This window comes from Lagenorhynchus albirostris, chromosome 16 (assembly GCF_949774975.1).
Source record: "Lagenorhynchus albirostris chromosome 16, mLagAlb1.1, whole genome shotgun sequence".
Taxonomy (NCBI): domain Eukaryota; kingdom Metazoa; phylum Chordata; class Mammalia; order Artiodactyla; family Delphinidae; genus Lagenorhynchus; species Lagenorhynchus albirostris.
In genome coordinates this window covers 67,788,119-67,799,747 of record NC_083110.1, presented here as the reverse complement: position 1 = coordinate 67,799,747, position 11,629 = coordinate 67,788,119, and the positions used below count along the sequence as shown (strand labels likewise).

Here is an 11,629-nt window from a genome sequence, read left to right as displayed (position 1 = left end):
AACCATGTTGAATACACTGCATCCCAGCACTTTGAGAGAAACCTTGATTTTCTTGAGGTTTTAAACCATGTTGAATACACTGCATCCCAGCACTTTGAGACCTATTTTGGGCAATTTATAAACATAATAGGCTTATGATGGTTTATGGAAATTTGCTCAGAGGAAAAAGCTCTAGGCAGAGCCTAAAGCTGGCACTTAAAATAGGCTAGTGGCACCATGAGAAAAAGCAAACAAAGATAAACCCAGACTTGAGCCCACCATGCCAAGTGAGGCATCTTCCTCACCCACAGCAGCACTCTGCCTGGTACTTTTGCAAGGGGGAAGCTTGGATTCTAAATAACAATAACCAGGAACGTGTGTTCACCAGGACTGAGTTCTCCTTTAGTGCAATTTGTCATCAGAATTTCAGATTATAAAAAGATTGGAAAGTTTAAGAATGGAGACGGGTATGAACACATACCCAGCTTGGAACAGGGTTTCTGATCTTGATAAACGAAGGCTCTTTCCTAACAGCGATTTATATTTCTGGACTAAGGGGCATGAGGTAATGTTATTTTATAAGCTTAATGACTGCTCAGAGAATTAAAAAAAGAATAATGCTGACACTTGGAATCACTTCTGTCTCTTTAATGAAGCTTACAAGGCAAATATCAATAAGTAGAGTGCTATGGTTTTTACTTCAAATTACAAGGCACTTGGGCACATTTATTTCTAAGATAGGAACCTTTAACAGGGGAGTCTATTTCCCAAAGAACAGCCTGTGAATTCTGAGAGAAGTGGGGTAGGTGCTTGTTGATTCTCTTGATTCACGATCACCACTTAAATTTTGAACATTTGGTGGATTTTAGACGGCAGGAAACAGGGACAAGTCTAATAAACTGGCCCTAAATTAGTTTTCTTATTGAAAGAAGATACTTTTACACCATCTGATTTTGTTGCCAAATTAAAAAGGGCCAGCCCATCACAAACAGCTTTACAAGTTCATTAACCCTTTATGTGAAGAGTTTCAGCTTCCTAAGTGATTGTTTACTTGTTGTTTTATTAATGTTCGAGCTTCAAAAGAAAATATGAATTACATTTTGTGTTGAGGTCAAATCAGTAGGGTCAATTCTTACCCTGTTTTCTCATTTTCCCACTGAAATAAAAAAAAAACTTCAAAAGGAAAGCAAACTGAGCAGATTAGGAATTAAACAACCACATTTTAATCAATAAATATAAACATTTGTTTGTTAACAAGTTATCGGGCAGAGTAAAATAGTAATTATCAAGGATTCAAAAGGGGACACCACCTTGAAAACACAGTGCAAATACCTTCGCCATAAACCTTCCCCCATTTAGAGAATTAGAGGTAACAAAAAATTTACCCAGAATAAGGCTTGGGATAACCTAAAAAGTTCCAGGCAGATTTTAAAGCTGAAATAGATGATTTTGCACATAACAGGTAACACAAAGATTATCTGACAACTCAATGAATAAATGATTGAATGGATGATTCACTGAACACAGGGAATAAGATTCCTTCTATTCACATTGTGAGCCAGGCCCATATCTATTTCTGTAACTCCCTTGCCTCACTCTCCCTTGCTATGCTCTGTATTGCAGGAAATCACACTTCCCAGGGCCCTTGCCAGATTCCTTCCAGGTAGGGCTGGAAGGGTAAGGTGTTAGAGGAAGACTAGAGGGCAGAAGGAGAGGTGAAGCCCGGGTATGTTGCTATGTCTGACTCATCTGGTGTTGCCCCATCTCGGGCAATGGCTTTGTTCCTGCCACGGCTCCATTTCCCACAACTCCTAGGTGGTCCCAGCTCCTACCAGCCAGCCCCCAACCATGTTTCCAGCTCCTGTGTATGACCCCAGCTTCTGGACTCAGGGAACCACACCTCCTCATAGCCCTAGGTGGTAACAGCTTCCTTTCATTTATCTTCTCTTTCATCATCTATGTATGTCAATTTCCTCTATTAAATTCCATCTACTGAAATACTTAGAATGGTTTCTGTTTTCCTGACCGGATCGTGACTACTACATATTAGAATCATTACATTTTTTCCCCCTCTAACATATCTGGGAATTCCTGCACAAGAATCCGCTGTAAGCCAATGAAAATCATCACTCAAACCGCATTCAATACCCACTTTCTGCAATACAGGCAAACGAATATCCCTTTGGCTGTTTTTTTGTTAAGCACTCTCTTTGCCAGGTACAAATATGACTCTGATGGTCTACCAAAGTCACCACCAATCACGGTGGACACAGCCAAAACTCATCTGCAGAGGTCATTTTTGTTGTATGTACTAAGTGTGACAACAAGGAAAAAGAAAGACAAACAGGAAATTAATCTTAAGAGAAAGTCGCCAAATGGATAACAATGTTAAAAAAAAAAATGTCTCTGAAAATTCAGAGACGATAAGACAGCACCAGAAAGTTTCCTGTTGAATCAATTTTCCTGAAGTTAAAATCTTTTAGAATTTCTGGATCTTTCAAGAGCATCAAAAAAAAAAAATTCTGATTCATCAACAAATGATCCGTAGCTTCTCAGCTAGAATGCGCCCCTGGAATGGTTATCTTCAGAAGTAGAGTTCCTTGGTGAGCATGGAGACCACACATGGGATCTGCTTCTTCTCATGGAAGCATGGGTCATTAGATTGAGATTCAAAGTGCCTGGCCACCCTGTCATTCACCCTGGTGAGAATCTGCAAGATCTCCAGGCTCTTCCCGTGCTCGTTCAGGATGGAGCAGAGGGCCTGCACAAACCAGGAGCCACTCCCTGGGTTCCTCCATGAGTAATAGCCTTCAACGGGAGAGAAAGAAGAGGAAATCAGCTGACCTGGCCACTGCTCTGCTCACCACCCAGTAGGAGCTGTCGGTGTTTGGGGCCTTCACACGTGCTTTTCTGAAGTGACAGTACTCCCCGCCTATCCGTGCAGGGTATGTGTCCTACAGGTAACCACTCTAAAACACAAATCTCATCCTGTCCCTCTCCTACCTAAAACAGTTCCCTTGCACCCCTATATTAGGGTGAAGTTCAGGCTGCTTAGCATAGCCCACAGGGCCCACGGCAACGTGGCCCCCTGTCCACCTGTCCGGGTTTGAACTTTGCTAATGCCCTGTCACACCCTGTGCTATGGTCTCTCGCTCCTCTCTGTGCCGTGGGAGTGAAAAGGCAGTGGTCTACAAGTCAAGGTGAGAGCTCTCATCAGAAGACACAATGCCCGGCACCTTGATCTCAACTTCCAGAACTGTAAGAAATGAATTTCTGCCCCCCAGTCTGTGGTCTTATGTTAGCACAGCCGGAGCAGACTGACAGCCCCTGTGGTCCAGCCTTTTGAGTTTTACCAACGCACTGAGCCACCTGCCCCTGGGCACTCTGTCTGGTGAGCCCTCTCTCCCTTCCTCCTGCAGTTTGGTTTCTCAAGACCCAGTTACAGCAGCTCTTTTTTCCAGAAGCCTCTCTCACCTGCCTCCCTAGAGTTCACCCTTCTTCCTTTAGTTCTGCTAGACCTGGCTCAGAGCACCTCCGACCTGAGTAACAGGTTGGTTCACACAGACACGTGTTGCCGTGACTCCGTCTCCCTCTCACGGGCAGGAGACCAGATTTCTTTCTTCCACGCACAATCCTTAAAACTTGTGACGTTATCATTCTCACAAAACCCCATCTGTAGATCCCACCAGAACTGGTTTTCCAAATCCAGTGGCCTATTTAGTGTAACCAGTAAGTACCTCTGTATCAAGCACTTGACAAACTACTACTACAGGTGGGAGAATTCTAACTTAGTGATGGTTTTTACCCCAAACAAAGGAAGTTCACTGAACTCACTCAGGCAGACCTGGGGCTTGGTTAATCCTAAGGTGGCTTGCTTGCTACAGGCATTTCTGGTGTCTCTTAACAGGCTGCCATATAAAAGAATCCTGGCCTGAGCTCTAACTCTATTACATACCAAAATCTCTATATGACCTTGGGCAGGTCACCTAAACTCACCCAAGCTCAATTTTTTCTTCTATCTGTAAAATTAGGACAGATGTAACACCTTTCCTAACTACCTACGCAATTATTTCAGGGATGATTGAGGTAAAAGACATGAACAACACTCGGTAAATTGTAAAGTGCCACAGAAATGTTTGTTCTTATAATTCCCAACAATGATAATAATAATCATAAATGAGAGAATTCAGCCTTCTTTGGAGAGAAAAGTGACTACGTCCCTGTGGTAGGCAGAATAATGGCCCCCAGAATAATGGCGCCCAGGGATGTTCATGCCCTAACTCCAGGGCCTGTGATTATGTTACCAGACATGGCAAAAAAGAACTTTGCAGATGTGATTGAGGTCAAGGAAACAAGATGGGGAAATTATTCTGGATTATCCAGGTGGGACTAATCTAATCACAGGAGTCCTTAAAAGAGGGGAACCCTTCCCAGCTGTGGTCAGAAAGAGCGGTGTAAGGGTGGAGGGAGGGTCAGAGATGGGAGGTTGCGGTTTTGAAGCTGGAGGAAGGAGGCCACGGGCCAAGGAATGCAGGTGGTTCTAACATGCTGGGAAAGCAAGGACGTGGATTTTCCCCTCTACAGTCTCCAGAAGGAACTGTAGCCCTGCCAACCCATTTTGGAATTCCGACCTCTGGAACTGTAAGGTAATACATTTGTGTGTGTTAAGCCACTATGTTTGTAGCAATTTATTTCTACGGCAGTAAGAAACTGACATAGCTGCAAGCCTTCATTTCGACGGTGGGCCGGATGGCATGGTCTGGTTAGCAGACAATGGACGTGATACCTGGAACTGTGGAATAGGCGAAGAGAAAGTCGGCTTCAACTGGGATCTTATATCGGGGACTAGCATCTGTGTCACTGATAGGCCCCGAGTCGGCCTGGATCCCATCATCAAGCTCTGTCCCCCGGCAAGCCTAAATATCAAAGCAGAGATCACTCCGTGAAGCAACAGAAACACGTGTGCTGTTCACTGCCGTGTCCCAGTGTTGTCTACGCTTGGCATGTACTAGCAATGCAACAATCTTCAAGATAATTTGATAATGTGTCAAATCAGTAAGCAGAGCAAATAAAAATATTGCAACGTCTTAAACTCTCATAATTTGTGATCCAATGCGATCTAAATGCAGATGGCGAGGATTTAGAGGTAGAAAAATACAACCCAAATTTGCATACCCCAATAGAAACAGCATGTAGATTTGTAAAAAATGACACAATCCAAGCCATTGTGTAATCTTTTGCCGTTTCTATGGACTTTGGAAAGGGATTACCTGAATGAAGAAGAGTTTGGGTTTCTCTAGCAGGGTTTTGCATCGATCCCCCCTAAAATGGGCTGTCAAGTCCTTTATTGCTGTCTTGCCGTCTGTTCCATAAATTAAATTTTCTTCTCCGTGGCTTAATAAGATGCAGGCAAAGCAGGCTGAATTTCTGTGGTCCTCTTCAGAAGCTGCAAGCGATTTAAACATTGAAAAGTTAAAACCTATGTCCTGTGGGACCTCAGAGGTAGTATTCCCTTCCAGCCTGGCAGCTGTTACTGGACAGAGAGGGACGGGCAGATAGTGGAGAAGCACCCCTGGACGACACTGGAGAGAAGTTAGAGAGGGGGAGAATTCTAGAATTCTCTAGAATTCTCATGAGGAAGAGAACCCCAAGGGTAGGAGGGCTTCAGGCAGCAGCTGGGAGACAGCATATGGGGTTGCTGAAGGGTGTGGCCTTTGTTAGGTCTGTGACACTGGGTGAGTTACTTAACCATTTTGTGCCTTGGTTTCCTTGTCTGTAAAATGGAGACAACAGTACCCATTAAATGAGTTGATATTTGTAAAGCAGACCACAAGAGTATTGGGCAAGTATTTGTTAAAGAAAATAAAACACACTAAGTGAAAGAAGCCACTTGCTAAAGGAAAAATACTCTACGATTCCATGTGTATGAGGCTCCTAGAGTAATCAGGTTCACGGAGGCAGAAAACAGAACGGTGGTTGCCAGGGGTTGCGGGGATGGGGAAATGCGGCGTTAGTGTGTCATGGGGACAGAGTTTCAGTTATGCAAGATGAAAAGAGTTCTTCTGGAGACGGGTGGTGACGGCTGCCGAACAATGGGAAGGTACTCACTGCCACTGAACTGTACACGTAAAAGTCGTTAAGATGGTTTTATGTTATGTGTCGTTTACCACAATTTAAAAAGTAAAAAATAAGATTACAAAAAAAAAAAAAGAAAGAAAGAAAGAAAATGCTAGGTTGGCTGTCAATTTAGGAGACTGAGGAGAGGAACCATAAATTATGTAATGGCTCAGCTTGATTTCATCTAAGGTTCTGGGGTTCTAACTAACTAGCTAGCTAACTAACTAATTACTATAACCTATCCTTTCTTCTTCTCTTCTCTTCATCAATGATGAGGGAAGAAGAAGATTTAGAATTTCGTAATTCCCTGGTGGCCCAGTGGTTAGGACTCCACTCTCTCACTGCCAAGGGCCCGGGTTCGATCCCTGGTTGGGTAGTTAAAATCCCACAAGCTGTGCGGTGTGGCCAAAAAAAAAAGAAAAAAGTAGTAAAGAATTTCTTGAGCACCTACTGCGGGCAGACAGTGATCTAGGTACTTTGCCGGAGTTATCTTATTTAATCCCTACAAGAGCCGCTTGAAGTAGGCCTCGTTTATCTTTATTTCACTGATAAAAAAATGGAATCTCGGAGAGGTCCTAGAACTTTGTCCTGTCAAGAAAAATCACCATGTTGCTACTTTGACAGGACAGTAAATGGGAATTCTGTGATCCTGACATGCCCTGGACACGGGTGAAATAACTCCCTTTTCATAAGGACAGAAACTACAACTGGGACAAGCCCTTACATCTGTAGAGGCCATTACCCTTCTCAAATCACATTCACAAACTTTCCCTCAGCTAATGCTGACTGCGGCCCCAAGAAGCAGGAGGAGATGGTATCATGATCTGCATTTCAGGAAAGTAAAACACCGAGAAGGCACAGATGCCTCGTCTAGCTCGCCCAGCTGCTAGAACTTGGACTAGACCCCACATTTGTACTCTTGACTTCCAGTCTGCTCTACCATGTGGCCTACTAGGGTACAGAAGGTGGGCTCTTAAGATTCCTGTTTGAAGAAATAAGGAAAAGATGACTAGTTTTTAAAAATATAAGAGACGGTACTTAAGAGAGAGTGTTATGGGGGGGGGTGTCTTTTTCTTGTTTAGCTGCACAGCTGAGAAAAGCAGCACTGATTGGAATTGTGTGCCTACCCTCTGCCCATGGGTCACCATCTAATGAGCTGGGAGGGCATTACTTTCAATCATTTGCCCTAAATGCGAGAATATCCTAGGTGGCTTCCACTAGATGGTGTGATGTAATAGAAAACGTAATTGTTCTGGAATCGGAAGACCAAGGCTTGAGGTTTGGTTCTGCCCCTACTAACTATGCCTTCAGTATGGCCTTTATCCTCTCTAAAGCTCTGTCCCTATATTCATGAAACGGGCAAGATAATATTGTTGGCCAACACGCGGGGGTTGTGTTAAAGATCTAAAGAAACAATTTTGTGAACATGGAATTGGCGGTTTGAAATTGAGACCATTCTGTAGATACAGAACCTATTTCTCTTGCTGTGATGTAAGCTGCTTTCACATTTTAGGGGGAGATCTAAGTTTCCAGAGAGATAGGTGCCCCAGAGACAGGTATGGAGTCACCCAGAGGAAGGAAGGGCTTCCCACGCTGAGACATTTCCCTCCTGCGTGTGAAGGTGTCTTCTCCAGACCAGGCGGGGAGAAGGAAGAAGACTGAAGGAGGAAGGGCAGGATGCACCTTTTTTCAGCAGATCTTGCATCCTGGCACAAGAGCAGTCATTATAGACGGTCACGTCGAAACCCAGGCTTCGGAAGCACTTGAAAAGAGCCTCAGCATCTTTGTCTGTTCCGTTGCGGACACCCATTCCTGTGGGAATCAAGCACCGAGTCCACGATGAGTGCCACGTGCTGGCATCATCAGGCCAGGCGCTCCGGCGTAAACGCTGCCAAGGTCACGATTTAGATGAGCGACTGAAATAAGAAGCGAACTCAACGGAGAGGGTAACTCAGCCCACCCACAAAAGGTGAGCCTCGTCACGGCGACTCTCAGGCCCAGTCAGCCCAAACAGCCCGCCTTGATCCTCAGCCAGATCCCACATGTGGTCCAAATATTACATCCGCTAATGCACATGATGGGACTCTCAGACTGCAAGTTCCCAGCTTCCCCGCATCCCTCTTTCCTGGACACTCGAGTACCGCCTGCAGAGGGGCTGTCTGCCACAGGAGGTGGGCACAGTGTCTCCCTGATGAACATCTGATACAAGTCTGAATGCAAGCTGAAGAAACTGGAAGGGAACGGCAGAGGCTAGCCCATGCCCACAGCACCCACCTGTCACTCTGTCGAAGTTCTTGTTGTTTATGATGATGCATTTGCCCACCTTCTCAAAATTCATGTTATACTGATACGTAGGCACTCGGTCCCGGGGGTTCTTGGCCGATTTCCCTGAGTCATTTTTCTTCTTCTTACTGGGGAAATACAAAGCCAGTCAGGGGCTGTGGAAGATGTTTGGACAGGAATGACCTCTTGTTTTTACTACTAGCATCAAAGGGGTACCCGAAAATGCTGCAATGTCTGAGAAAAAGAAATGGAGCTGGGGTGGACAGTTGGTTCTGTTTAACTGTCATGTTTAAAATAAACAGGATCTCCTGCTTAATTGCATTAGATGCTATAGAAATGCAAACTGAAATCATAATGCAATACCAATACATTCCTCAGAATGGCTTCATTGTCTTGGTGACCACGTTCGGCACCTGGAATTATCATACGTTACTGCGGGAGCCCCCTTTGTACATCCCTCTGTGGAAAACTGGCAGAACTTACTGAAACTGAACTTAAATATATCCTATGACAGAGCTATTCCACTCCTGGGTATATAGCTCAAAGGAGAGCAGACGTTTACCTAACGACAGAGCCACACATGTGCACAGCAGTACTATTTAAACAGCCCGAAACAGGAAATAATCCAAATGTCCATTTACAGTAGAATGGATAAATTGTGGAATATTCAAGCAATGCAATACTATAGACAGGCAGACCTCAGAGATACAGTGGGTTCGGTCCAGACCACTGCAATAAGCAAATATCCCAATAAAGCAAGTCAGATGATCTTTCTGGTTTCCCAGTGCATATAAAAGTTATGTTTAAACCATACTGTAGTCTATTAAGTGCGTAATATGTCTAAGAAAACAATGTAGGTGTATCTTTATCAAAAAATACTTCATAGCTAAAAAATGCTAACCATCATCTGACAACACAAGGTTGTCACAAGCCTTCAACTTGTAAAAAAAACACATTATCTGTGATGCACAGTGAAGTGAGCACAATAAAATATATGCCTACAATAATGAGAGTGAACAAACCATGACAACACAGAGCCACATGGATGCATCTTAGACACGTAACGCTGAGTGAAAGAACCCATACACAAAAGGGTACAGAAGTGTGTGCACTTCTCTATGTAGATGTTATAATTTAATTAACATTTACATTAAAAGGGGAAAAAAGGAACAGCAACTTAAACAAGAAAGTAGGCCCCTTCCGATCTCCAGACACTGACCATCCAGTTTTCTAAGAGTCAGGCACACAGGCACTGAGACTGGAATCTGGGGCACCGTTGACAGGCTAGAGGAAAACAATGACAAACGTCAGTGGGGAGCTTCACTGCTAGTCGACCGTCTGAATGTAAGCTCCATGACAGAAGAGATTTTTTTATCTCTTTTGAAAAACTGCAGAATCCCCAACACCTAGAACAACGCCTGGCATATGAGTTGCTCAATAAATATTGGTTATAAACTACAGACCAATAGCCCTAATAAATAAAGATGCAAAAATCCTTGATGAACTCTCAGCCAGCCAAGCCAGCAATCTGTAAATAGGGTGATACACCATGACCAAGTGTGATTGATCCCAGGAACACAAGGTTGGTTTAACATCCAAAAATCAACCAATGTAACCCATTGTATGAACAGAATAAAGGACAAAAACCACATGATCAACTCAATTGGTGCAAAAAAGCATTTGACAAAATCCAACACCCTGCTATGATAAAAATGCTCACTAAACTAGGATTACAGTGGAACTAACTCAGCCTGCAAAGGGCATCTATGAAAAACCCAGTGCTAATATCATACTTGATGAAATAAAATTTATATTTTAAGGTGGAACAAGAAAAAATTAAACATAAAATTCTCTGTGTTTGTCTGGGCCTCCTCCCTCCGTCCCTAATGTGCAGTTTACCTCTGCACTCCATGTTAACCAGAACTCCTCAAAGACAGGAGTGCCCGCTCGACTGTAAAGATCAATATTTCTTCTTTCTTCGGATACTAGCAATGTAACTTCTTAAAATAGCATTCTTTCCCAGTTCCGTAGGGGGTCGTGGGTGACTTGCTGCTGGCTTTGCATATGCTTATCTGGACTATGTAACTTTGGTGAACTTTATGTGAAACATCAGCATGTCATTTTGATGGATGAGCCTGTATCGCGAAAATGAATATGACTGTGCCTTTGACTTCTAACAGGTGGAACAGTTCTTAGAGCTTTCTGAGAATACGCTTCCTGGGTTATAACCCTCGGTTTGGCTCCAATAAAATTCCCGTTTTCTTCCTGATGTGATAGTTAACTGAATTTTCATCGACATACTTCATGATGAAAGGCTGAATGCTTCCTGCCCTACAATCAGGAACAAGTCAAATATGTCCACTCTTGCCACTTCTACTAAATACTGTATGAGAGGTTTTAGTCGGGCAATGAAGTTAAAAACTGTCATATGAATGAATGAATCAGGTTTTATTTGCTCATTTTGCAGACATGAAAACTGGGGTCCACAGAGAGGCAGGGGGTTGTCCAAGGTCACCCAGCTAGTGATCGGCAAGGTGGGACCATCACCCAGGCTCCTCCTTCATGTCAGCGTTCCAGAGCCTTATGCTCTTGAGTATCTGTTAGAATGATTTGTCCACCATCCTCCCAAAGCTCCATCAAAAGTTGGAAGAAGTAAAGTGAAAGTGAAAACTGAGCTTGTTCCCTGATGGGTGTGGCTCCAAGGGTATTTCACTCTGAGTTTTCATTGAATGTTACCTGAGTTTCTCAGAATCTCTGAAAGGATGTGGTCTTTCCCCTTTCTCCTCCTACTTTGGTCCAGATTACAGGTTAGCTATGTTAAGTCGAAACTTCAGATTCCATATTGCTGTTTTCAACCTCAACATGACTTTATCCTCCACTTTTATAGGGTCAAATTTCTTCCGTCGTATCATTTTATTTCTAAAAGAGAAATGCCCTCAGTCTGGTCTCCTACCTTCTAAAGTCTCCCCTCTCAAAACATAGGCGGAACACTCTATGACATGAATCACAGCAAGATCCTTTTTGACCCACCTCCTAGAGAAATGGAAATAAAAACAAACAAATGGGACCTAATGAAACTTCAAAGCTTGTGCACAGCAAAGGAAACCATAAAGAAGACCAAAAGACAACCCTCAGAATGGGAGAAAATATTTGCAAATGAAGCAACTGACAAAGGATTAATCTCCAAAATTTACAAGCAGCTCAATAGCAACAAAACAAACAACCTAATCCAAATATGGGCAGAAGACCT

The 11,629-nt window shown here is 43.5% G+C and overlaps 1 protein-coding gene across 1 annotated transcript in view; it reads right to left on the bottom strand.

Annotated features, from left to right (window-relative positions):
- Positions 1 to 1,179: 1,179 nt before the first annotated feature.
- CASP7 (caspase 7) overlaps positions 1,180 to 11,629 on the bottom strand; it is a 31,007-nt gene continuing 20,557 nt past the window's right edge. The window contains exons 3-7 of the mRNA XM_060125563.1: positions 8,371 to 8,507; positions 7,780 to 7,908; positions 5,250 to 5,425; positions 4,766 to 4,895; positions 1,180 to 2,787 (exon numbers count right to left, since the gene is read on the bottom strand). Of these exons, the coding sequence (XP_059981546.1) occupies positions 2,564 to 2,787; positions 4,766 to 4,895; positions 5,250 to 5,425; positions 7,780 to 7,908; positions 8,371 to 8,507 (796 nt within the window). The 3' untranslated portion in view covers positions 1,180 to 2,563. The remainder of the gene's footprint in view (positions 2,788 to 4,765; positions 4,896 to 5,249; positions 5,426 to 7,779; positions 7,909 to 8,370; positions 8,508 to 11,629) is intronic.